Genomic DNA, 27,765 nt, shown 5'->3' on the forward strand with positions numbered 1-27,765 from the left:
ATTGCTATATACCTGCTCATGGTGCATAAAATTCTCAGAGCAAAAGAAAAGTGCACTGAAAAGGAAAAGTTTCCATAGACAAGCTGTTACATGAGTAGCAAGAGAAAATAATCATATTGACATAAGACATTATTTAATCATGTAAGAAATTATCACAAAATCAATTTATCCTAGGTTGAAAATGAACACGGTTGGTTTGCCTTGGCATTTATTGAACTGCAGGATATCATTAAGCTGTAACAACTTTCCAGTCCACTGGCATTCTTCCTTCAATGTCTGCACATCAAAAAGCAGTAACTCCCACAGAACATGCACACTGTTAAAGACTGCTCTTTTCACCAGCCTGCTAAGCACTATTAAAATTGCATGGGCTCCTTCAGCCAACATATTGTGCTTTACAGTGACCTTTAAATTCCAAAGTCATTAGCACAGTACAAATGGAGGAAAAAAAATATTCTGAAGGGCTCTACTACATAAAGTTTGATTAAAATTCATCACACAAGCATCATGTACTAAAGCAGTTTTGGATTACAAAGGATATCAGAAAAAAGATAAAGTGATGAGAAAGGCCATCATATCACAATGTTAAGTAATTTTTACACAACTTTGCTGTTAGCAGTTTTTAAGAACATGTGTCTTCTGCTATAAAAGGTGTGAGTATTGTTTCAATGACATTATGAAAAATTTTTTATACTAAGGTTGTAACTAAATCATCCCCAACTCTTTGAAAAGGTAAAAGAATTCAAGAGTAGTGATGATCTAGTGAAAGAGAAGCTAATATACAGCTGTAAAAAATCATGCTTAAAAGAAGTAAAACTCCTCAGGTTTGTTTATATGAATGACTAATATCTCAAGATCCATTTCCAGAGGCATGTGTTTGAAAGGTAATACAACCACATTTTACAGAATGAAGACTTCATGTTGATGAATTAAGTCCTGTCCAGGCTGGTAAGGGTTGTGAATTTCAACTTAAAATTAATTTATCTGACACAAGTGGAATCCTGAACTCCAGATAAAAACCAGGCCCTTCCTCGGATTCACAAAAGCCAAGATCACTGGGCAGATTATTTCCCTTCTGCTTAGTGACTGTCAAAAACCATCTTTAAACAAGACGGTTTAAAACTCATACTTTCTCCTGAACAAGGTAACAGAACATATGAGCAAATGTATTATATATGAGAAAATGTCTTCTAATGAATGATCTAGAAGCTGTGTTTTCTGAGCAGCTGGATCCTCTAGCCTTGCTTACAGAAGACAGGATCCTTAAAGAACACACACACACGTGCACACTTTAGAGGGATTGTGGCCTCCTCTTTCTCTCTATTAGAATTGTGTACAAGCTGCCTTACACTGTAGGACAACTCTGCTCCATCTGAGAGGATTCAAGTGTCCCTAAAGGTAATAACCAAACCTGCTATTCTTAGATGGAGAGACTGATCACCAGTTCTGCTGGCACGTTTCAGTGTATGAAATACCCCAGTGTACTGGGTCAGTCATGGCACAACTGCAGTGCAGTAGAGAAAGCCAGCCATGGAGAAATGAGACAGCCCCAGCCCCACCTTTGCATCCTCTTTGATACAGGAGGGCAATTTCAGACAGCTGTGAAAACTGCAGCAACTGTTGAACAGAGGTCCATCCAAAGATCAGTACTGGAAAGTCTTATTTTTGGATTTGGGTAACCAAAATAAAGCATGAATAGAACAGATGCATTTTTGAATCTAGCGGTTGCACTCCACCCTTCACGGGGCAAAAAAACCAGTTCTTTTTACCATGGGGCAGAAGAGAGAAGGATGAAGCCTGCTGCTCAGGTATCATCAGGTGAAATCACATTTTATTTCAACTCCTACCTGGATACACCTGCATCACAGAAAGTGCTACCACAGTTCTGTTTTTTTTAATATAGTCCAGGTATTATCTGGTGACTACAGAAACACAATTACTACATTTTCTCAAAAGATATTTCTTCTAAGTGCCACAATCAGACACAAAGATTAAAGGACACACAGTGTGAGGAAGGTTATGCAAACCAACCACTGCCTGCCCTGTATAGGTATGCTGTGAACAGCTGTGGAAATTTAGGTCTACTTGGCATCCAATTTGCTGCCATTTTTAACATAATTTTTTGGACTTGTTCTTTTAGAAAGGTCCCCAGACAAAGCACTCTAATTGAGTGTAAACATCTTTAATTGGTTTGCTGTCCTTAACAACTTGAAAAAAAAATTTTACATCTTTTAGCAACTCTTAGGAAGAAATCCTCCAATGGACCTACACACAGGCTAAAAATTAACCCATGCTGCTAGTAGAAAAAAAATGTTTTCTAATAGGCCTTAGCATAAGTTGAGTTAAAATGCTTATATATGAAAATCTATTCAAGAAACTTTAAATGCTAAGCAGTTTTCTGCCTAAAAAAATAGTCTGTAACAAAACTTCTTCTATTTTAATAATTTTTACCCTTCAGCAAAAAAGCCACACTTCCTTGCATAAGCTGACTGGAAAAGCTTGCTGTATCAAGTATTAACCAAACAGTTCTCAAAGTTCAGGTGTCATCATACTATTTCCAACTCATTTGTTACAGTTGCCACTATCACACAAAAAACATTAAACATAGAAAAACTTGGTTTTCCTTTACATTCAAGGAATTTATTTTCCAGGAGCTGTGCATACTCTTCCCATCCCCTCAGGAATAATTTATACAGTGCCAAAATAGACCTCCTCAGCCCCAAACTCTAATAAATTAAGTAATATAAAATTAGATTTAATGAATTTAATCTCTTCTAAAGATATTGTCATGTTTTTCCTTGAAAACACATTTGTAAATATTTCTAAACATGCACTGCTAAAAAGCAAACTCTAAAAATGCAGCATTTATATAATTTCTCATATGGGAAAGATCATAATTTTAATAATTTATTCCCACTTGCAGGTCTGTGACGGACACCAGATAGCCTACATCTCAAAAAAATAATTTCATTAACAAAATCAATGCCATTTAAATGAAGGGAGTATAGTATTACCTCCCCAGCCAGTTTAATGTAATGAATTGCTTAGCTGGTGTTATTAGGATAGCCTACAACACAATGCCTTTGCTTATTTACAAGGTCTAAGCCCAAGTTGGTTGTGAAGCACATTAAGCAAGACTTAACACTCAAATCAGATTTAACCACTATTTTAGGACATTCTTAGAAATAATGCCTGCTGATAGAAGGTAAAATACATGCTTTGGGCAATAAAATATATTGCATTGATCAAAGCTGGTTACATAAACAAGCTTAACCAACCACTGCAAAAGAGGTCATCATATCCACTAACAAATATTCAAACCCCATGACTGCAAATTTAGTCCTAGTCCAGAAAGAGCACACAAACTAGAGAGTTAATTAAATTGTGTATTAGTTAACAACTGAGTTTAATGTTATGAGGAACTTATATACCTTTTCTGCTTGCACAGAAAAGTGAACAGAGCAGAGAGAAACAAATTTCATTCTTACAACCGAGCAAATGTGGAGAGGCAAAATATACACAGGAGGAGCGTGTATATTTCAGACCACAAAAAATACAGTACATTATTCACATAGTTAGAAAAAAACAAGACAATTACCAAAATGTTTAACTGGTAAAAGTTTAATGTCAACTTACTTATAAAAATGAAAAAATATTTTAAAATTCACCATACAATTGAGCAACCTGGCCCTACTGACTACCAGCTATAGGAAGGCATTTAAGGAAATGATGGTTGTGTCAAAACAAAGGCTAAATTGAGGCATGTATGCTGCTTTGAAATAAAAAGAAAAGAAAAACCAAAAAAACCCTCTCATTTGCAGGAAGCTAGATACTTAGTCTAGTTTTTAAAGCTAATTACAAAATCCTTGTTCATACTGGTCCAGAAGTCTTGACAATTTCTTCTTCTAACAGAACTGTCAAAAGAAAATAATGCTTTATGAGATCTTTATACATCTTAGCTCTAAACCTCTGCAAGAAGAAACAGAAATACAACACCATACTTAGGACACAGAAATTACTAATTAAAGCACTTGCTTATATTTTAACCATTCCTTCAGGCATCTGTATACAGACACTTCTGTAACTGCTACCTTACATAAGGTTTTAAGGACAAATACACTTTTCCAGTTACTGCAAACAATTCCATGAAATGATTTCTAAGCTTTATATATATTATTTAGATATCTCAGAGGTTATATACGAACAATATTCAGCAATAAGCTATGTAAACCAAGATACATAAAATATTTTTTATGTGGAAATCTTAACATACACCATGGCACGGCCCTGCAGAGCTGCAGCATTCTTAACATAGAAAAATAACAGAATCAGGTTATCATGCTTCCTATGGCATGTGATCACATCTTAAACTGTAAATTTTACAAGCCCTTCATTTCAGTCTTTCTCTGTTTTATTGAACTACCAGTGTTTCTCAGAAGCTTTATAAATTCCTGTTTCCCAAACTTAAAAAAAAGATTCAATCAAGTTATCACTGCCCTACACTTATCTTGGCACAGGAATACAGCAGCAGTCATCTCTCTTTTCTATATTCTTCTTTTCAGAATAGCAAAAAAACAGAAGAAACAGTAACAACAAAAGGTCTAAAATAGGCCTGTTACACTCACCAAAGCAGAGATTAAAACCAGTTAAAAGAACTTTGGGTGAAGAAAGAGAAAACAGAGTGACTAGCTCGTCACCACGTCGTATGGCAAAGCAGTATTGTAACTAAATGTCGCAAGGACTAAGTCCTGACTTCCCTCCCCCTCTGCCACCAACCTTCTTGAGAGATCTCACACCTTCAGTCAAAAATATATTTCTAATTTAAAGCTACTTTGCAATCTCAACATGTAATATCATTAATGGGTTAAGAAGTAACCAAAAGTCAACAGAAAGTGGTTTGTCACATTTACTGTAAACCCAAATTAAGCACAGAGGCTGGCTGCCTGCTATCAGATATGCAGAGCAGTCTAACAGTCTTACCTTCCATCTGTTTCCACATTCATTACAGACAACAAACGTTGTCATGGGTTCATCAGCACTGCGGGTTTGAACCTTTGGCAAAGGCAAGAGCCAGAACGGAAAAGGAAAATTAGTATCGTCAATTTTCGTTAGTGTGTGTTCAATGTAACTGTTTAAAATAAAGTTTAACATTAAGGAAACAAATTTGCATAAAAATACAAGTTAACTTTATGTATCAACTGAAACTGGGCTTTTTGCCTTGCTATAAAGCCACGATAAACTTGGGATTTTGAGAGATTTAGTAGCACTAAAATACCAATTTCCGCACTGAAACTGTGCATGTATTTCTAGAAGATTTTGCACTAAAAGTACAGTGGCCAGTACAGCTTCACATACATTTACCAATGCAAAGGCTTAAAAGTCTTATGACCGAAAAACAACTTGCTATTTAAAGCACCTGATAAACAGTACAAAATATAAATGCAGCTGATCCTATGATGAAAATTACATTCCCTGAAGCACAGTTAAGTCAATTAAACACCTTTTCTGTGCTTGTAGGAATGACTGCAAATCAGGGTCTGGTGTTAGTCAAATGGTACATTAAATATATATATAAATATACATGTGGATATACATATATATATATATCATTTTCTGCTATTCAGTCCATCTGTAAAAATAAGCTTACACAGAACACATTAAAAACAGTATCTCTCCTCCACATAAAACCCTTATGAATATGATGCATTAAGAATTATCAAGAATTCAGCATTGCAAAGAAACTCAAGTTTCAGTCTATACAGACACTCAGCTTGGATCTACACAAAATTTTTGGCAAATAAATACAACAAACTTGCTTTACATAAGCACAACTAAGTAGATCCAGCTACCTTCACGTTTTGTAATTTGTCAACATTTTGCTGGAAGTTCATTTTGCAATTCCATTTCTTTTTCTCGGACAATCTTTATATAGGATTTAAGGTTTGAAAAAGGAAAACCAAGAATTGGAATAACCACGCACCTGGGTGTATGTACAGTTCTTCTTTTTGCACTTGCCACATGTAAACAGATCAGTTTGGGTACCTCCTGTTTTAGCCATCTGGTGCTCTCTGATAGCTTCTTTGGTTAGATTTTTGCGCATTTCTTTCAGCTCATCACTTGCCATTTCCTATAAAGGACAAAGATCAGACAGAGTTTACTAGAGAGTTTTAGCTTCAAAACAAGTTACCACTGTGTGAGGCAATACAATTTTTTTATTTAGAATCCATGAACAACAACTCTGTTGAAGCGCAATGTAATTCTACACATTTTTGATTTTACAAGACTTAAGCTGGGCTATTTCACAGCACAGAAGCTACAGGAAGTTAAAAATGTTCTCTTTTTAACACAGATAGAAAAAAAAAGTACAAGTTACAACATCAAGCATCTAGAAACATTTCTATGCCAATACACTTCTAAAATTCAGAAATGTAAGCGAGGCAGGGTAGAGGACTTAGAAGTCCTCCAAAGAGGCAAAAAAGATGATCTACCTAGGTTAGATCCTTGGATAATTATTTCATTGACCTATGTAACATTTATTACAGGAAAAAATTTCCGTTTTTTTGACTCCTCTACTTGTACTGATAAATACAGTACAGCCATAATTTACCATATGTCACCAGAAATCATATTAACTTCGTTTCTAAACACTAACCAAAGCGTTCAGAATCATCTATTTTCTTTTTCCTTTAAAATAGTTTTAGTGCACAAGATCTCCACAAGGTCTAGTAATCAAGTGTGCACAGCAAAACCAATTTGTTACATTTTTGTTCAATACAATTTTATTCACCAACCCATGTGGAATGAAAATCTTGTATCAATGCTCTTTCACTACTGTTAAGAAGTGATCTTAACACTAAGGGGGTTTTAGCCATTTGACACTTCAATCCAAAACATTAATCAAACAAAGAATGTGTGGTGGACAGGACAAAACATATGTTTGTGCATACGTACATAAATATGTAGGACAAAGAAAATCAAAATACATATTGAAGGTACAATTTGCTTTTTTTACACATTCTTTCACCAGCCTCTGTTTGCCCTAACCTTTATGTAAAGCTATAGTAAAAAAAAAAAAACCACCAAAAAAGCCCAGCACAACTTTCTTTTGGAATAAAGTTAGTCACAATTTTCATTAGTTGACCATAACTAATTTCTCTCAGTCTCGAAGACACTCTTTTATATTTCATGTGATGGGGCAGAATCTAACACATAGAAGCAGAACTACAGAACTGAAAACAGATGTCAAGAAGATGTGCTTTCACTTTTCTCTCACATAAAATCTCATTTTTCATTTGAATTTCTAGATCTATTTTGACTTGTAAAGACACTTTCATGCCCTCTACCCCAACACAGCCCTGTAATTCAGATTCTGCAAGCCACAAAAAAGCCACAGTCATTCAGAAGTATGCCAGCTTACACAAATTACTTTTAAGGCTAATAAATACAGGCCAGGACATAAGTCCAAGACCTGTGCTTTACTTACCTCTGCCGTCATTTTAGCAAATTTGTCAGGAGGAATGTTTCCACATAATACATTTTTCCTTAGGTTAGGGTTCTTCGCATCCTTGAGATTTGCTATCCTACTTCGTACCCTATTTTTGTATTTCATATCAGTGTTTTTTAATTCTTGAAAAATAGGTGCTTTCAATTTAAGGAACAAAACATGGATAAATAAAATAGAGTAAAACAGAGCATTAGAAAGGATTCATTTTGGGGGGCAAGCTCTAAACCAATGCATTTCTCCACTGTCCATCAAGTCCTCCCCCCACCCCAACCAACAGCTACTTTCCTGTTCAACACAGCAGAATTCACAACCTTCTGAAGCCTAATCATAGCTTAGCACAGAGTCAATGAAATACGAATTTTTGGGTAGTAGGACCTCAACTGTAATTGTGAAAAGTCACCCATAACTTTATGTCCAGTTTCTTGATCTCATCCTGAGAATTAATTAATTTCTGAATGAAATATTCAAACAATGACAGCTCATTCACACAAATTTTTTTGTTAAAAAAAGAAGTACAGACCTCTGTTCTGGAACAATTCAAACACTGGTACCAGAACCACCCTTTTGAGAACTGTGAATTCATTTAGAAATAAACTTGTAGAAAATTAAATAAAGACACTAGAAAATTATTAAGACTACTCACAAGAAAAGATTTTAAAATAGCATAGAAGAGCCCAGCATTTTATGTAAGAATGCTTCAGTAAGATATAATATTGCGCTACAAGGAAAACGTATTGAGCTGAAAAGAACCCACACACACTCACCTACATGCATTCCTACGTATTTTAAGGCAAATCATTTAGGTTGGGCTGATTTTTTAAACACTAAATTTATGTACTGATGTGTTGAACACAGTTACCATTTTTGTTTTATATGAAATATAAAAACACTCAATATATAGATCAAGTTAATTAGTTTGAAAATTACTGTGTTTTTCAAAAACACTCCTGCTCTAGAGCACACATATACAACAAAGGATATCTTCTTCAATTTGAGAACCCAGCTCCTCTTCATCAGCACCAATAGCAATGTAATCATCTGAGGAAAACAAATTATAAAATATTAGCAACCTGACACTCTGTGTTCTATATTCCTGAGATCCCTACAGTTCCAGAATGCTGAAACTCAGCAAATTATAAAACACTTGCAGTGAGTCTTCTTGCTGTATATGTAATTTTAATTTACTACATACTTAACCTTTCAAAATTTATTACTTGGAAGAACACAAGTAAGCAAAAGAAGGAGAACAGAAGTTTAAAAGAGTCAAAAACATTTAAAAATCAAAAAACTTCTGATACCTAGCTGCAAGCACAAATAGAAACAAAAACCATTGTTATACAGAAAAATCTAAAATATTTCAATGGGCTTGGCATCTCTCCCATCTCCACAGCCTGTGCATAGAACAAACTATTATAAAAGGGAAACATTTTATATTGTGTTTAATCAATTGTTTTAGTCCATACAATACAAGAATAAGCAAATAAACATTTTGCATGCATGGAAGAGAAAGATTTCATTAGAAACATGGTAATTAAATAACAAACAATCTTATTAGATTTTTTTTTTAATGCAAAGCAGAGATGTGTCACAAAAGACATAAATTAGAAGAAATAGATCACAGCAGTCTTGAAGGAAGTAAAACACTTGAACTAAAATGTCTCAAGATAACTGTTTACTGTTTCTGACAAAATGCTTCCCCACAAAGACATCTATCTTTCCAAGACAGCTTAAAAACAAATTGCATATAATGTTTGCCTCATTTCAACATGGGTATATTTCAGTGAGTAACCCAAACATCATTTGTCCTTTGATCTCATACCAAAGGTCATAAAATAATAAAATAACCTTATTTTTTAAACTCATGGATCATCAGTTTAGATGTGCTGTAGAAAGCAACACAGCAAAAAAGATTTTTAAAAAACTATTTAAAATGCAGACTACATAGAATTATGAATACTAAGATGCTGTATGTGACTGCCTAGTCCCAAAAGAAGTCTATGAACTATATATCCAGATGATCACTAATTCATGGTCTTTAGTCAACGTTGCTTATTGTCTATACCTGAATTATATGAATCAAAAGAAAGAATAAAAGAGTGAAGAGAGTAAGCACAGATGATTCAGAAGTCTACTTACACTGGGCCAAGTTACACTAATCTAAGAACAGAGAAATAGGAGCTGGGTCATAATTTTGACAAAGATAAGGATGCACCAGAAAAAAATCAGGTAATTCTGAAAAGTCCAGCTTTCTGTTTGCTCCTTATCTAGCAAATCATTCAATTTGTCAGTTTAAAGACACCCGAGTGTATATGAGAGATAAAAAGAAAAAATCACAGAACAGTCAAGGAATTTACAGATACCCAAAAGGCATGAGGTTAAGAGCAATGCAAGACTCTATTATTGCAAGCTATCTTAATGAAATGTCAAGAACAAATCAAAATAGAAAGACAGCTTTCAAAAACTAAAATCTGAAGGTTCCCAGGACCTCTGGTGTAAGGCAGTCTTGCATGTAGTCACACCCTCTCCATCAAAAAGACTGAGACAAAAAAAAAATAACAGCCTCTACAAAAAGATTCAAATGAAGCATTAAGGAGGCAATAACATTCCTGAAAACAAGATCCCCTGTTGGCAATGTATCAGATGAACTGAGTCACAAAATGTCCTGAATTAGCAGCAACAAAAATGCATTTTGAAACATCCCCATGCCATCAAAGTTACTCATTACTTGCACCTCGGGTGAACTGGTTTATGGGTCTACAAACACAAATGGATGCAAACAGGGTTTATTCTTCCCTACAGGGTAGGAGAAAAAGTAAAGTGGGAAAGACAGAAACAGAGAGGAAGGAAATAGTTAAACTTGAAAATATAGTCTACAAAGCTCACCTCCTGTTCTGAGAGCTGCAGAGAGCATTTCTCTACATTTCACTCGTACAGAGTCTGAAGTGCTTGGAGCCCGGGGAAAAGAAGGGATGAAAGAATTTGAGGGAGCACTACCCTCCTCCTTCCTGCTGCTGGAATTGCTACTTGAACTGCTAAAAAAAGGCAAAATGAAAACCAATATTAATGTTTTTTACCCCTTCAAATAACTTTGTTCCTGGGCAAAATACGGGTCTTTTGCTACATCCATTTGATGGTATTCCAAAATAAGAACACAAGCCACCTTTTAAAAAATTATTTATAGCTCTAGAGTCAGTACAATTTTTAAAGTGCCTTTAGACTATTCAATAGGGTATTTCACACAGTAGAGACACAGCAGGTATTTCATTCCATTATATGGCACATAAGCTTTAATTCTCAGTTCTTTACATTAACATGAAATCTTTTATCCTCCCACAGACCTTTACTTTAAGAAACAGTGACGACACATCACACCAACATTCACTCTGCATGCCTTGCATTAAATCTGCTTACTGTACTGAAGGGGTGCCATGGTCACAAAAAACCCCCCACAATTTATGTAGTTTTGCAAACTGTAAACCAAGTTTTCATCTTCCATCTGGACATACAGTTAGAGGTTAAACTTCAATTTTAAAATGGCTGCTGAAAAAAGATCACCGAAGTCAGAAATGTATAGAAGAAATGGGCTTGCAAATACTCTTTTGTAAATGTTCTTTAGCTCCTGCAGTGACATTAATGCAGGCTTCTTTTTCTGGTAACATACTCTGTGTTTACCAAAAAAAGTGCAGACTGTTTATTAAACTTAAAAGCTAACACACAGAAGAAGCATATGCAATTACCACAAAGCAGAGAAAGTTGTTTTACAATTCTCAAAGCTGGGTGCTAGTACCGAGAGAGGACAGAGTATTTGACAGAACCAACAGATGAATAAACAAAACTTGTCTGGCCATATCTTGACCTATGTTTGCTGGGTTTTTTTCATGTCAAGAGTAGCACAGTTTACTTCCCCAACAACACACTGTTTCTTGTACAACTCTATCTTTCAGAAAAGAACACGGCAGCTGTCTCTAATATTACCAATTCAGACCAAATAGTTTAATATTAATTTATACTGAGTGAGATTATTTGCACAGCTATTAAGAATTAAGCACCTTTCTTCTCTGGCATCAGGGCTGTTTTGTGAGGAAGATGCAGGCTCCTTCTTCTTTTCTTCAGAATCTTTATCAGTTGAAGGTCCATCTGGAAATACAAAACATGAGAAACTCTCTTCTACCCAGAAATAGTAACTGATTTAAAGCAGTGATAAAATATCATGATTTTTCCTGAATCAGTTAGAAATGCTATCATCTCCCACTCTCTGCTTTGACCTTCTCTTGCAGTACAGCCTTCCACTTCCCAACACCCTCCCAATGCAAGAAATGGAAAACATGACAACAGACGCTCCGAGTCAAGTCCAGCATCTGCTTAAACTGGCAGTGAAGACATGATGGAAACATAGACTTTTATGATTTATTTTTTCCAACACTCCTGCATTAGGTAGACAGTAACTTCCCAGGTATTGTATCAAATCTCTGGAATTTGTCTTCCATGCTTTATATACTTAAGTTCCTACTACATACATGCCTTTCTTTTTAATTATATTGTAGAAGAGACCATAGTTGGCAAAATATAAAGTCACTTTCATATTTTCAAAGGAGTTTTCCAGACACACAGATAGTATATTCTGTGATAGCTCTCAAATTACTTGCCTCAGTATTTAAATATATTTGAATCTGCCATTCCCATACAGGTTATGTTTCACTACGATTTTATAAAGAATAAGGACAAAAGTCTTTATAGAAAAGAACAATCACAACATTTAACTCTAGCACAGCAAAAATGCATACACCCTTCCATTGTAAAGACGATTTCAGAGTGGCTAAATTGAGTACCTGCTTTGATTTGTTCTCTAGAAAGAGTGGCTCACTACTGCCTACAGAGAAAGCCTAGTGAGATTGGCATCACTGATTGACAGATTTCGTGAATTCCTCTTTCCAAGCCCTTATAAAGCTGCTATTACACTTCTAAATTCGTAGACTGTATTACTGGAATAAGCATATATTACAAACTTTAAAATTAATTAAAAACATGACCAGAAAAGGAGGGAAATCTGTTAAGGCTCAGTCTTGCCAACAAAGATATCCTGAACTAAGCATGTAAATCCTTGTTTAAGCATCTAAAAGTGTCCTTATTTCCAGAGGAACCCCCATCCCTGTTCTTCTCAGAGGAACTTGGTTGTACATAACACAAATCTGGGTCTCTTCAAACATCAAGCTTTTTAATTTTATTTTTATAAAGCAGAAAATAACTGTACTGGCTTTATTTTTATAGGAACAATAAATTGAAGATGATTTTGATCCTTTCCTTAACCTATGAGTTAAGGAATTTACCCAAAGAAATACCACTTCGTTAAAAAAAAGATCATAAAAGGAGACCAGAGACAGCAGTACTGGATCGGATCAGGCACCAATCTACTATCCTGTCTCCAGCTGCACCTATAAGGAGATGCACACAAAATAGTACAGAAACCAGAAAAGCACAAGAAGATACTTCTCCAGCCTTCAAGAGCTCACCCATCACGAGAAATTTCATTTAGGAAAAAAAAGATAATTAAACACAGATGATGCACTCGGTGATCATCTTTAATAAGCTGAAAATGCTATTAAAAACATGTAATAAAGAGACCAATTTAACAACTTCTGTTTATAAAAATAATTTCACTAAGAAAGCAAACAAGAGTGAACTGAATGGATCACATGAGTTCTCTGCTATGACAACTGAAGTGCACTAAGAGAAAGAAAACAACTCCCATTTTTAACATGCATACTCACTCTCTCTATGGCAACAACTGATTACATGATATAATCTTTAAAGATGTTCCAAATATGCATACAATCTTATTTAACTTCATAATGTTTTAAGTACATGTCATTTTTGTCAGAGTTTTTAAGACAAACCAGTAGATCAAACAGGTATCTTGGGGTACAGCTCAAGTCCTGCAAAGCAGGAGCTGTGCTTCAGCCATTTACCTACACATTTTTTTCTGGCACTTAAGTTGTTCAAATTCAGGTCCAGCTTGTGTATCTCCTGCTTATTATGCACACACACCACAGTGGTATAGCTGGCACCCAGATCTCTTTCATCAAATGCTTCCATTTAGCCCAGCACCATTTCACCAAGGGCAGGCACTTGCCAACACCTACCAATACCCCAATGGCTTCTTACCCTATGGAGGGCAGAGTGTACACAAGGCACATAGATAAAAGCACAGCTCCTCCTACAGCTGCAGTCTATGCAAGGATGTCTCAAACCAAGGTCAGACTTGAGCAGCTGAAACTGGACATCTTTAGCAAGTATGTCTTCAAAACCACAGCTTCTTTAATCACTTAAAGAGTTTGTGCTTAATCTAGTTTCAAAAAGCTGAAAATAAAGTTAATATTATCCTAAGTGTTTAAGTTGCTTTATGGCCCATAAATTGGAAAGCACTAGAAGAGATGCTTTCCATTTTAAACTCACACAGTAATGAGGATATCTTGTTTTACTGAAATACTGTATTGACAAAAGGACAGAGTGCAATTAACAGCCTGCTAGGCAGCATTTCATCCATCCTCTGGGAATAGAAAAATTATCCTTGAAAAATTAAAAGTCCCTACTAATTAGCTTATTTTACATTCAATGACCAGACTCTAATATAGAGGCAGAATGACATCTAATGGGAACTATGAACAACCACAGAAATTCTAACAAAGTAAGGTGGAAAAAAAATGGCCCTTGTGTGAAATGTCTTTAAAAATTCCAATGCGATTCACCTCAGGAAGTCTACAGAACATTATAAATATTTATACACTACAAACTACAAGTTCTGCAGCTCCTTTTTGCAACTCTATACAGCTATTCAAACTTACCAAATTTGTCTTCAGAAACAAGTGGAAATCGTCAACAATTTTAGGACTGAAAACTGTAACTTCGCAGTTTTAGATATTGCATCTTCAGGCAGCCATAAAAAAATCTCAAAGTTTTGTTTTTTTATAAGAGAAGTTAATTTATATTAATACTTCTTCTTTAAAATATAAAGAACATGGTAGTAACAAGAACAGACTATTAGTCATTGAAATAAGACATTCAAAGTTTAACAATGGTACTGCAGTTTCTACCTGGGACTTGCAATTAATTTGAAAGATACTTGAAGCTTCTCCAGAGAAAAATCTCCCCAGGGTCAAATAAGACATAACAGTGGTTTGTGTTAACAAACCAGAAATTTTAATGCATAAGATACAGCCAGATAATATAATTAATCTGAATGTTAGAAGCCATTAATAGTTTTCTCCTAGATTTTTCTGTTACAACCCAACACTAGACATTTGCTGGAAACAAGAAAAAACTAGAAAATATAAAGATGAAGTGTTATTAATCTATAAATCTAACTTCAAATTAAGAAAAATATTAAAGTAAAAAAAAATTCCAGAAACATTAATGAAAGGGGCCTAGTTATTACCTGGAAGCACATGAAAATTTAATTTAACGGGATATCGTGTGTTGCATACTCAAGAATCACAACCAGAACTTGGAAAGTTTTCTGAGTATTCAGTTTAAATAAGTTAAAGGAAAGAGATAAGAGAACAGGTATCAAATTACATAATTATTAGTTCAACAATGACCTTGATATGCAATAATTATTTAGGCTCCATTTTACAGACTCTGACCAAATAATCTTGAGATGCACAAGCAGCTACACTTGTCAGCAATTCCTCTACAAGACGTAATAAGGCATGAAGATAAGATCAGTTAAAGCTTCTTTTCAGTAGTAGCTATGGAAGGAGGAATATCTAAAAGTCCATAAATAAACACCAAAATTATGAACTGTTTGCTAAAGATTTTTTTATCATCAGTGTCAAAAGACCATGACACATGGACTTATTCACTATATGTGTTTTTCTTTTATATAGTATAATGCACTGTGTGCTGTTATCTCACCATTTATTAGCTTAACAAATTACAGACCTACTAACAGTACATGAACAGTTCCAAATGTACATTTCAACAGAGGTGATTTCTACAGCTCATACTCGATATGAAAATGAAACTATTGAAATTGTTTTTGCACTTGATTCTGCTTGATGGCTTATAAAGACATGTACTCTTCTTATCAAAAGTAAATAATATTTGTAAATGCTATTAGACTCTAATTTAAGAACTTGCTTTGCCAGGAACATTTTTTTTTTTTTGAGCAAAGCCGGTAGGCTTTGACATGTCCTTGAACAACACTTATGACAGCATTAACATACCTGTAAGATAGTCCTAGACTGCACCTGCTGGCTCCAGGAGAATCAAATCCAGGTTTGAAATAACAAAGGATTTTGTGAGCAAAGTAATCTTAGTAAAATACTTCTGTGATGCCTGATTGGTGTTATTAACACTTAAACACTCTTTTAAAATAAAATTATTCAGGCATGCCCTTCTTTGAAATAGGCATTTCAAAATGTTTGTGGCCTCACTTTAATTTTTTAACACTGGCAACAGATTATCACTTAACGTTCAGAATATTGTGCCATGCTTCTGCATTTTCAGTTCAGTATATAAAGCTACTGGAGGAAAGTTCACCTCCAGGGCTGGACATTCTTTTTCACTGTATACTCTTCAAATCAGCAAGCAATTATTTATTATGAGGGTTATATTCCTTAAGGAATTTTTGTTGCTTTTCTAACATAAGAAACACTCCTGACAACCTAAATGAGTGTCTGCATAGATTCATTATCTGCACAGCATACTCTGTATATTCAGTGCGCATAGATTCATTATGCGCACAGTATACTCTGTATATTCAGCTACTTGGCAAAACAATCATTATTGGTAAATCCCATGTTATAACTGAGCAGCATTTTATTCTGAGAGCTGAATTTGGCTCCTTATGCAAATTGTGACCACCTCTGCTGTGTAGTTTAACTTTCAGAAAGTATCTGAAAGGGACCTTGCACTGTGGCTCACCCAGAGAGTCACTTCAGATGGTCACAAGCCCTCTGCTGCACAGCTTCTGACCCTTCCAAAAACATTTGGTAACCTGGGAAGGCTCAAGTCAAGCCACAAAGATGTGGTGATTCACAACTCACTTTGATTTGTACTCATGTATCCCATGCATTCCTAAAAACTAAATTCTGATAGCATTGAACTGAAACATTACATGCAGCCTGAACAGTGAACAATTCTTGCCTAAATTCAAAATGTCATTTATAAAAATAACTCACAAAGACTTCAGAGCTCTGAGTACAATGCTTGGTACGATTAACAGCTGTCCGCTTCTGCTGCCATCTTTGCTCCATACCATTTTACATGCACTATAAACAGCATAATCGAAACTGATTTCTCAAGCAGCTCAACATACGGTATTGCGCATTCTTCCAAGAAAGTCAAAACTAATGATAAAACAGAATAAGAGTACTTTGTAAGATTCCCACCCATACTTATACCCTATCTTTCACAGTTATGAAACTTTATGTTCTAATGAGTTACTGAGCAGTGATAAAAAAGGCAAAACATTTGCCTTACTATGCTTTATTATGAGATCTACATTACAACCAAGGAAAATTTAACTACCCAAATTTTGAATGGAAGCAGTGCTGTATTTTCAGGATTCATTTGATTTTATGTAGTAAGTGCATTACCACAATTATACTAGAGCTGGCACAATAATGTACACACAATATCTGTTCTGTAACAAAAAATACCACATGAATGAAGGTCACATACCCACTGCCTCAAGAAATACTCAGTTCTGATAAATGCCAAATATTTCTTATTTGCTTTCCAGCTCCTCACATTTGACTTCATCTCATGCAAAATGCCTTAGTTAGAGTCTCCCAACTGTGTTAAAACAATCTGACTCTAGCAAACTACAAAAGGGGAAGGTCCACCTTGCCCCAGCTGTTTGTTACTGCTACAATCCCTGTGCAGGAAACAGCAACTGCAAACAGGCTGGACCAAAAAATCATAGCTGAAATTTCAAGCCAGAAGAAATGAACAAAACAATTTGTTTCCAGCTGGTCAGTTCCCAGCTCTGGTCTTCTGGATAGCCACTCCAGCACTAGTTGTAACACAGGAGGGAGCAAAGAGGCAGAAGGGAAGTCAGGACTGCTCCCTTGCACAGCAGCCTACACCCAGACTGACCTGCTGTGACCTTCAGGCACCACATTCTTACCCAGACTACTACAGCATGGAAACCCTCCAGGCAGGAGTGACACTCCCCAAGTTTCACAATGTTTGAACACTTAAACACCAGTAAACTTTAAGTAACAACGTATTAAGACAATTTTGACTGACTTAAGGAACTCTAGCACTAAAAAAATTAGACAATTATTTTTAGTGTCTCAACAAAAAAATGGCAAATCCTTAGGTCAAAGGACTGCAACAATCAGGCAGATCTCCCACTCCCCAAGGAGAGCAGCATCTGAGCACACTCCCAGTGAGAATTCTGTTGGAAATGAGAGTATCTCCCCTACTATGCTGTCTAAGCTAAGTGGCAGGATTAAAAATTTGAACTTCAAAGAAAAAAATTAACTCTTACCAAATACTGATAGGGTTTTGTTTTTAAAACTTAGACTAATAACTTTTAATAACTTGAGAGCTAAATCACTCAATCCAGCAGCTACTTCTAGAAGTCTTTAGAGTAACTGATGCTAATATTAATACGCAAGTAAATTTCTCCACTTACATACCTTACCACTTTATATACTGATTTAATAAAGTTGGACTTCCACATTTAAGTTTAAAAATAAAAAGTATATTACTTTCACTATTTCCTATTTAGATCCTACACTAAGATCCTGTATATGCATTTACTTTTATTATTAAGGTCATTATGATTTTTAAGGTGTTTTATCAGCATGTCTAGTATTATCCAATTTTAACTACTAAAACTAACATTATTAGTAGGTAGGTTAAAAGTCTTTAAGGTAGCTTTAAAAAGTTTGCTGTAGAGACTGTTGTTTCTTACTAGAGCATCAAAGTTTAAGGTTCTGAAAAATTGTCCATTTCTACAGACAGTCAGGGTATTTCTGTATCATTTACAAGACAGTAATAAAGTATCTGATAAAACACTTCACAACTGATAAAAATGAAGCTGAGTTCAAATGGTAGGGGACTTACACTCTCCTGGTATTTGGCATAGTTTTCCAGACAGAACAGTAAATATTTAAATCATTAAGTAAACTCTTTTCTATTTTAAAATTTTAAGCTTCAAAAATCTTAATTTACCTAAGCTTACATACAAAGAAACAAAACAGAGTGCACCACAGTGTATGAACAAAAATATCTGGACATATTCCAAGATTTAAGTGTTTTCAGACATATTAAGTACTACCAAATGCCCTTGAATAAAACCTTAACAGAAAGGTTTTAAGCATATTAATTGCTTTAAGGGAAATTAAACAAAAAGTATTAAGTTGCTAATTAGTAAGCTGTTTAAAATTATGAAGGTTTTAGTTTTAGAAAGTGCAGCTCTGTTTCTCACTTACTGTAAGTTCAAACAGATTTTAACATTTTTAATGTTTATTTCTCTTCATAACCAAACATCAAAGCCTCCACACTCTCACATGAGATTTTGCACCAGTTCTTCAGAGCACTTATTATATTTGATGAAGAAAATAATCAAGAAGTTTGTTAGTGCTCAGGGCTGCAGTACAGGCACTCCAGCTCAACTGCAGGCAATGAGACTTCAGAAATTAATCACATCAGAGAAGCTGATTTCCTGCTGCCTGCCAGCCCCAATAAAATACATTAACTGTTTCTCTGCACGCACTCTCATAGTAATGGCCTAGGGACAGGCAAAAAGTAAAAAACCAATTACACCAGCACAGGAAGTTTCAACATTCACACAAAAGCACAAATATGTCTAAAGCAAGGCAGCGGCAGTGATGAGCACCAAGGCTGCACAGAGTTAAAACATGCAAGAGCAGGGATGTTTCTGTTGCCATACCTAACAGCTTCTTCCAAGACTTGATAAGAGATTTTGCTAAAGATGTAACCTCTTCATCTGTGCTTTGCTTGCGTATTGCATTCACTGACATTCCAATTCTGGTAGACTGCAAAAGAAATAGAAATATACTTTATCACAAGTGACATGAAGACAAATAAACATATATGAATTTGTACTTTGACATTAATTTTTACAGTATCTTTTTTCTTTTTCTTTTGTGGTGGGTTTGTTTCCTTTTTTCTTATGATTTGCAGGACAAAATACTGCAAGCCTTTAGAAAAATTATTTTAACAACACGGACATTTTAAAAAGAAATACAACAGTATTACCATCTGTCTTTGTGACAAAAAATTGGGGAAGGGTGGGCAGTGATGGTGGGCACAAGGGTTAACGACTGTATTTATATTTCAACAGTATAAGAAGCTTGCTGACTTCTTCATTGACATCATACTCTCAGAATTCAGATTTAGTGGCTGCGGAAAAAGCTGTAATACCCAGCTGGGAGCAAGCATGTTTCAGTAACCTAAAAATTTTGGTGATACTGAGATTGTTGAGAATCATTAGCACAGAGAGTTCTGACTTTAGACAGAAGCAGGACTCTCTGTGTTTAAGATTTTAAAGAATGAGGTATCCTGTATTTCTGAAAAGGCCAAGACAGTGACAAGCTTTAAGCCTTTGCCACTACTGCCACCTACAGAGCGAATATGGGAATAAGTTACAACTCACACCTTTCAAGACTCAGAAGATGAGGACATAGAGCTCAACAGAAACATTTTAGAAGATTTATGGTGAATGTGTACATGTAACAAGGAGAAAATTTCCAGCCTTTTAGCTTCACAAGAGAAGAAAAGAATTTAACAATACAAATAAGGATTTTATTATCTTTTTGTATTCTGACTGATCACTAAATCTTTTTATTTGCTGTTAAGATGCTCAGTTTTGTTGCATTACCATTTACAGGACTCACTAAATATATATTACTCTACTTGCTTTTGCAGTAGATCATCATTAACTTCCTTCTTCTTAAAAGGAAAATTTAAATCTTTGTGGCTTGCTAAAAATGGAAATGATTTGTTCCTGTAAATTACTTCTTACAACCCAAACAACACTTTCTGAGGCACCATGGATGTGCTAAATGACTGGAAACATACTGAAATAATCCATAGCTATTTCAGCCAAGTACACATTAAATAACCTCAGGCCTGAGCATCAGCTCTAAACATGCATTTTGAATTAAAGAAAACAGAACAGATGGTTACTCACCTATAACTAAAAGGTTCCGAGATGGACTCTGCTCACCCACATTAATGGTACTGCCCATTTTCTTGATATTTTGAACACTTAAATCTCAACAATATGTTCAGACAGTAAAAAAATACCATGTCCTTGAAAATCCATAAAATACCACATCTGGACGAGGAAAATGTATCTACTAAAAAACCCAACCCTCCATTAATAGCTGGGCACAACAACAGCCTATGTTCATCAGTGATGGGAAAACACGCAAACATAAATACTTAGCTAAGTAAAATCCAAAAACTCAAGTAAAACTCAAAACTAATCAGAATAACTTCTTCTTCTGATCACACAAGAGGGACTTTTTATGGGAACTTTCTGAACTGCCAGCTTTCTTTAAGCAGTACATAACAATAACTCATTTGTTTGCTTTTATAGAGAACGGATCAGGTCTACCTGAAGATAGGAAGTAATGATCTACTAATTTTGCCTTCTAACTGGCACAGATAGTCACAAAAGATCAGTGTTATATTCTCAAAATTACAATGTTTTAGTGACAAACCAGTTGACAGTATTTGAAATTTCCTTAGTCGTCCTGTCTCTTGCCATTGTCAAGTGAAAAACTCCAGTATTTTCATTCTTCCCCACTTTAAATTCTAGAGCACTTTTCATCTGCTTTCAGAGTAAAGACAGTCAAAGACAGCATAAGACAGCTGTTTCCTCCCTGAAGCACTCAAGCTTTGGCCAGCAGCCCTCAGTAGGTGCGAGCAGTAGTGAGCACAAGTAACCTATGACTGAACACAAAGCAGAGCACATGGGGGCAGCAGGTGTCCTCTAAACCAGAACAAATGAAAATGTAAGGAACACAGCTGGGGTGGGAGAGCAACCACCAAAGCAAGCAGACCTGCTTCCAACTTTAAACTGTAAGTGTATGAGGATAGAGAACTGCTGAGCACTCAGACCAAAGCAGAGCCAAACCAACCACTGAAGAATAACCACCCCTGGGTTTCCAGGTCTTGCCAGTGAACTGCCCTAAAGCCATTAACAAGGGCTGCACATCACAGCCTACTTCTGCACAGGTGTGTATAACTTCCTGTAAAACCTGTTTGTGAAAATAAAGCCTGACTGTGTCACTCACTGTTTAGCTGTGCACTAACCACAATTAGCACCAGGGACACGATGCCTTTAATGCTCTGAAGCTGCTAAACAGATTTGCAAGTCAGACCACGGGATAAATTGTGTGAGAAAGCATACTGGCTCCCTGCCTAGCTGAGCAAGGATCAGCTTGCTTACATAAAACTCATCAGACGTGACACAGTGGTATTATTGCCTGTAATCACTTCAGCTTTCTGTGAAAATAAATGTGGTAAGAAAGACAAAAGACACCAGCACAAGTCCAGACTACTAATATGCACCTTCCTATTGCACATACCTGTGAAACTCGTCAGAGGACCTCATAATTTCAGGGTGAGGTAGGAGAGGTATTACACAAAAAATCATCACTTCTTTTATTATACAGGAATAACAGAGCTAGCAGAGCTTTTCTCAATGTAGCCAGCCTTCAAAGCTTCTTAAAAATGCGTATGGAAGTATGCTTTTCACTTTTGTTTTGTATTTCATCAATTCAAACACAATTGTCAGAAGTCTTGATCTGCACAGAGGAAGACAGTGCCTCCACTATCTCATGATCATCACCCTTCCTGACACTGGCACACTAATGATCCACCACCAGAGCAATGAGAACGATTTCTTCACATTTCAGCTCTCGCTCTGAGCCCACTGTTGCTTAAGCAAATTTGGGAGGCCAACAAAGAAAATTTATGTCAGACTTAATATTTTATCAAACTCTCAAGGAAAAACAAAAGTAAATTTGAGTCTGTCCTGGGCTGACTATATGATGCTTTTATCCCCAAATCGTCTCATTTATTTATGCTGAATAATAGTAAGTTTTGCACCTTTAAGACTTGTTGCAGAGAGTGGAGGGGGGAGGGAAGAAGCACGCAGTTTTTTCAGACAGTGCTCTCACCCCCACACATTCCTCCTGGACTGTGTTGTCTGTGGACCACAGACAGCGGGACAGAGAGCCCTCCCTTGCTTTTAGTTAGTTTTAGCTGGCTGAGGCAAAGAAGTTCCCTGGACTGGTTTTTTTTCCTTTTCTTTGGACCTCTTGGAACCTGCTCTGGACTGAACACCCAGGGGAGCACTGGCAGCTGCACCTGTGGCCACCAGGCCGGGCCGGGCCTGGCCTGTGACAATTTCCAGCACCAGAGGGACTGATAAGAGACTGAGTGAGCTGGGCTGCAACCCGGGGACGGGAGGTTTCTCATTTTGTCATCTCTTTTAGAGCAGCAAGGGGTTTTACTGTTTAATATTGTTTACGTTCTATTGTTTAATAAACAGTTTTTTTCCACTTTTCTCCAAGGAGGTATTTTCTCCCGGACCAGTGAGGGGGAGGGGCCGATTGAATTTACTTTCCTACCAGAGCTCCTTTGGGGACTCTCCCAAATTTGCTCTAAACCAGGACAGAGTCCAAATATGTTGCTAAATGCAATCTCATGCAGGGGAACTGTTTTGAATACAGCAACAGATATTCATGAAAAGCTTCCTAACTAAGGTACAGACAATGCACTATGCAAGAGTATCCCAAAGTACTTGAAATTCCAGAGCTATTGCAGAGAAATTTTTAACTCCAAAGGCAAAATAATGTTATTATACTTAATGCAAGATATAATTTGCATTAAGACCTGCACAAAGAAACTCCAAAAAATCAGGTTAACCAGAAGGGTTTTCAGGGTTTTGTTCTTGTTTCGTGAGGGGTATTTTTTCTGGGGGGAGTTTGAGTTTGTTTTCTTTTTAAAGAAGAAGGTTGAACATACGGGACAAAGCATCAGAGTTGTACCAGCATTCATGCATAGAAGTGACACCTTAAAAATCCTATTTACTGTCAGAAATAGTATTAATAATAACTTACTAAGTACATTCTGCAAGTATATAGGACCCATGAATCAAAAATGTTATCACTTCTGACAACTTTAAAATTTGAACTTTATAGCTAATTCTTTATCTGTGATCATTAATTGCCCCCTAGAAAAAAGTTACTTTTCAGTCTCCTCCAATTTAAGTGGCTACTACAGCAAATCAGGTCTCAGATTTAACTGAAATTTTAAAATTTTCACAGACAGGGAATATCTGGCTAGTTTGGAACAAAAGCTGTTCATTGATGAATTACATTACATGCTCTGAAACTTGTCATGTAAGGAAAGTTGACTAAGGTTATTTTTTTAAAGAATTTACAAATAATATATGAAATATTGTTAAAGATATAAATCTAAGCAGCATTAGTGAGAGCATCCATGCAAGTGGGAGGGACTGTACCACTCCATCACTCCAGCCCAGGACAGTAAAAGAGGAGTATAATTACCTTAAGAAATACATTACTCAGAACAAGGGAGGAGGGGACATGGAGTGTGTGTAAATACAACTTGCCTAAAAAGTATCAAACATGTTTCTCCTCACTTACAAGGCAAAACCATAACTAACTACATAAGAAAAGATGGTATCAGATATAATCAGTTGCATTCTCCTTCAAGAGGAAGGAAACAACACCTCATTTGCATTAGAGTGAAAATGTAAGATTCTATGTCTGGTAAATTTGTAAGCAGCTCTTCTCCCTCGTCCATGACAAAATTCATAACTCTCAACTTAATCAGAAACATAAACTTTAAGAGTTGGCTGGAAGAAAATACTTAAGATAAGTGTGCTACATCAGGTGAAGTGAGACTAGATTACCAAGTAACAAAACTGATGCTTCCAAGGACTTTGGACTTAGGAATCTATTTAAATAGTGTAACCCCCTTTCAAATCTGCTGGCTCCACCTTCTTCATTAGGGAGTTAACATTTGCAACACAACAACAATAAGAAAATCATACCTGTAGTAACTCAAGGGTCATGGGAATATTCTTAAGCTCCTTCAACAAATCAAGAGCTCCAGCCTAAAAAAAGAAAGAAAATAAGAAGTCAACTTAGTAGCAATCAGGAACTCCAAATAAAATATCAACAATATAATCTTATCTGCCTTCAGGGCACTGTGTTCAAGCTGCCAGTTCTCAATTTATCCACAGAACTAGAATAAGGAATATTACACTTCACAAACTCTAAGCATTAACAGGCCTTAACTTGGAAATCAAAGTATTCACTCAAAGATTAGGGGAGTTTTATGCCATGTAACTCAAATAACAATCAAAGCATTCTGTCAATTACTACTTAACCAACACACATCTTCGAGGGTGTTTTGCTTCAGCATCAGAAACAATCCAGACAACAGCAGAAATTTTCAGTTCAGAACAACCACATCAGTTTTAGCACAAGAACTTGGAGTTGAGAAGCTCTGCCCAGTCCATCAATAATGCACATATATATATGTAAAACATACACAGACATCATTCCTAACTGTATTTGTGGTGATGTGGTAAAGCCACACATCGTGGGTTTTTCTTTTTCCCCTGCTAAGACTGTTAGAAAGGTACTAACTACTTCTGTGTAAGCAGCTTTCTAGATAGATGAATCAAGTTCAGAGATTGCACTATTAGATGTTAACAAAGTCTATACCCAGCCACTTTAACAATTCATTCTTTAGCAATACAGGCCCAACTTTAAAAAAGTTTGCATAAATGTGGGCTCTGTAATTCTCTAACCTCTCCAACCTTGATGATTTACCAACTCTACTTCAGCAAAGCTCTGCACCATCCACTTCTGGCTGTGCACATGGGCTGTCAGCCCACACAAACCTCCCAAAGGCTGAGATGATCTGGCTGTTATTCAAGTGCACGTGGTGCTGAACCTGGAAGCTATGAACAGAAGGGAGGCAACAACTGCCTGCGCATCCAAGAGGCCCTTCAGTTCACTCAGGCTCAGTTCATTACCTTTTTTTTTTTTTTAAATTCATAAGGTTTGGAAATAAATCCCACAAAATTTGCATTTGTAAATCTGTGGAATTTGATTCCCTTTTCTTTCTTTACCTCTTCACTCATCCTATTTTATTTTGCATTTTGCTTGCTTTTCAAATTCTCCCTAATCAACTTCTATTGTAACACCTGTTGCAAGGAAACTTAAAATATTCTGCTACAACTGCAGTCTTACACTTTAACCACTAAAGATAAAATAGCCACCAGGAGGTTGAGAAAGATGGAAGTGGAACTTTGGTGTCACATTTGAAAACCCTCAGCTTTGGATACCTTCAAATGTTGGCTACAACCTTTGTTTTTCAAACACTTCTGACCCAAAGAAACCTCCAAACCCACACATTTCACGAAATCCCACCTCACATAAATTCAATTAACATATAAAGCTAAAGTTTTAGTATTTTGCTATGATAGTAAAAGTTCCATTTAAGTTTTATTCATGTTATACAAAACTTCTCCAGTCTCAACCACAGAATTTTAGCGGCATGATGCAAGACTGAGAAATGTCACAATGTTTTCAGGTGCTAAATTGAGTTGGCATGCTAAACCATATCTTTCTCTCAACAGCCATAAGCGTGGTTTCTTCTGTGCAAACCCAGATCCAAATAAAGCAAATTAATTATCTTCACTGCTACAAAACAAAATCAAATTCAAGAAAATTTTCCTAGCCAAAACAAAACTCATGACAGAAGTCAATGTGCCATTTTAAAAAATATAATCCAATAAAACTTACCTCCAAACTAATTAAGTTATTAGCACACTGTACACAGCATGTAATTTTAAAATTAACACAGCTGATTATAGTCTGCAAATTCAATATGAAAGTAACACTGTAATGCAAAGTAGCATTCTCTTTATCTCATCTTAGAAATACAGCCTAGTCAAAATTCCTTTGTCTGCTATATCCCTTCCCAACTGCACATGTGAAAACAAATTTATTATTCCCAGAGTAAATGTTTTCCAATACTAGCAACTTGATATATAGCAGGTTGACATGCAGATTGACATGCAACAAATTTTAAAATAAAACAAAACAGAAAACAAACAAAAAACCAAGCAAACAAACAAAAACACCCTGCAAAAAATCCCACAAATGAACAAGAACAAAAAAAAAAAAACAACACACAAACAAAAAACAAAAAAGCCAAACCCAACCAAAAAACAACAGGTTAACAGATGTTATCTACCTTTTATGCTGGTTTCTCTACCAAATTACCAAAATTGATAATGCACTAATCCTTTCTAAGCCTTCACTTCTCTAATCAATTATACTGTGCACCAAGAATTAGATGCTTTAAAATTAAATTTAAATTGGTTTTAAACTTGTACCAAATAAACAGCTTTTCATAATCACTTTTCTTAGCATAAAGTCAAATGCTCTCTGTATCTTAAAACTAGTGTGGAAAGTTGCACAGCATAACTTGTAATTACTTTTCTCCTAATGTAAGACTTCTGTGGTCAAAAACCCCCCAGTCATTAAGACTGTTGTTATAAAACCTCTTTTAAAGGCATTTCTGTAATTTTATAGAAAATGAAAGGCTATGTCCCATTCTCCTAAGCTGGCTGGCTTTCAATTTACCTTGTCACTTAACAGAAGTCAGCTTCATACAGACTCAGTAGATTACTCCTCTCAGCTTCTTTCAGTTGGTCAGACCACAACAGCACAAAATGGTATTCTATAGTCATATTTTAAAAGCTGAGCTTCAGGCAATAGAAAATGAAGCACATTTTTGAAGACAGCAGAGCTATCCAGTCATAATTTTGTTCTACTTAAAGGAGTATACATTTAATAACACAGACGATTTTATTTTCTTCTCTAAATTTACTCAAGCATTCTTGATTTTTTTTAATCCATGGGTGCAGCCTTAGTTTTAATAGCTATTCATTAAGCAGCTTAATGAAAGAAAGGTGTACTTACATACAACAGAAGCTCAAAGGAAGGCACTACAGGTTTTAATCCAATCACAGTTCTGAAGGAGGAGTAGTATCTATTTCAATTTGAAGCAGCAGCAGAAATGTGTATGGCACAGCACATTAAATACTAAATCATATTATCTCCTCCTTCAAAACAAAAGAACTGCACATATCATTTCACTAAAATAGTTATGAAATCTGCACAGCTGCAATTAAATCCTTAGTCAAGGCAAATCACCAAGAG

The 27,765-nt window shown here is 35.8% G+C and overlaps 1 protein-coding gene across 1 annotated transcript in view; it reads right to left on the reverse strand.

Moving 5' to 3' along the window:
* Positions 1–3,600: 3,600 nt before the first annotated feature.
* Positions 3,601–27,765, reverse strand: part of TCEA1 (transcription elongation factor A1) — a 26,422-nt gene continuing 2,257 nt past the window's right edge. The window contains exons 2-10 of the mRNA XM_014312003.2: positions 24,576–24,638; positions 19,410–19,515; positions 11,554–11,641; positions 10,388–10,536; positions 8,486–8,542; positions 7,484–7,638; positions 5,981–6,127; positions 4,981–5,052; positions 3,601–3,914 (exon numbers count right to left, since the gene is read on the reverse strand). Coding sequence (XP_014167478.2) covers positions 3,906–3,914; positions 4,981–5,052; positions 5,981–6,127; positions 7,484–7,638; positions 8,486–8,542; positions 10,388–10,536; positions 11,554–11,641; positions 19,410–19,515; positions 24,576–24,638 — 846 coding nt within the window. The 3' untranslated portion in view covers positions 3,601–3,905. The remainder of the gene's footprint in view (positions 3,915–4,980; positions 5,053–5,980; positions 6,128–7,483; positions 7,639–8,485; positions 8,543–10,387; positions 10,537–11,553; positions 11,642–19,409; positions 19,516–24,575; positions 24,639–27,765) is intronic.

The sequence above is a fragment of the Geospiza fortis genome, unplaced genomic scaffold (genome assembly GCF_000277835.1).
Source record: "Geospiza fortis unplaced genomic scaffold, GeoFor_1.0 scaffold53, whole genome shotgun sequence".
Classification (NCBI taxonomy): Eukaryota; Metazoa; Chordata; class Aves; order Passeriformes; family Thraupidae; genus Geospiza; species Geospiza fortis.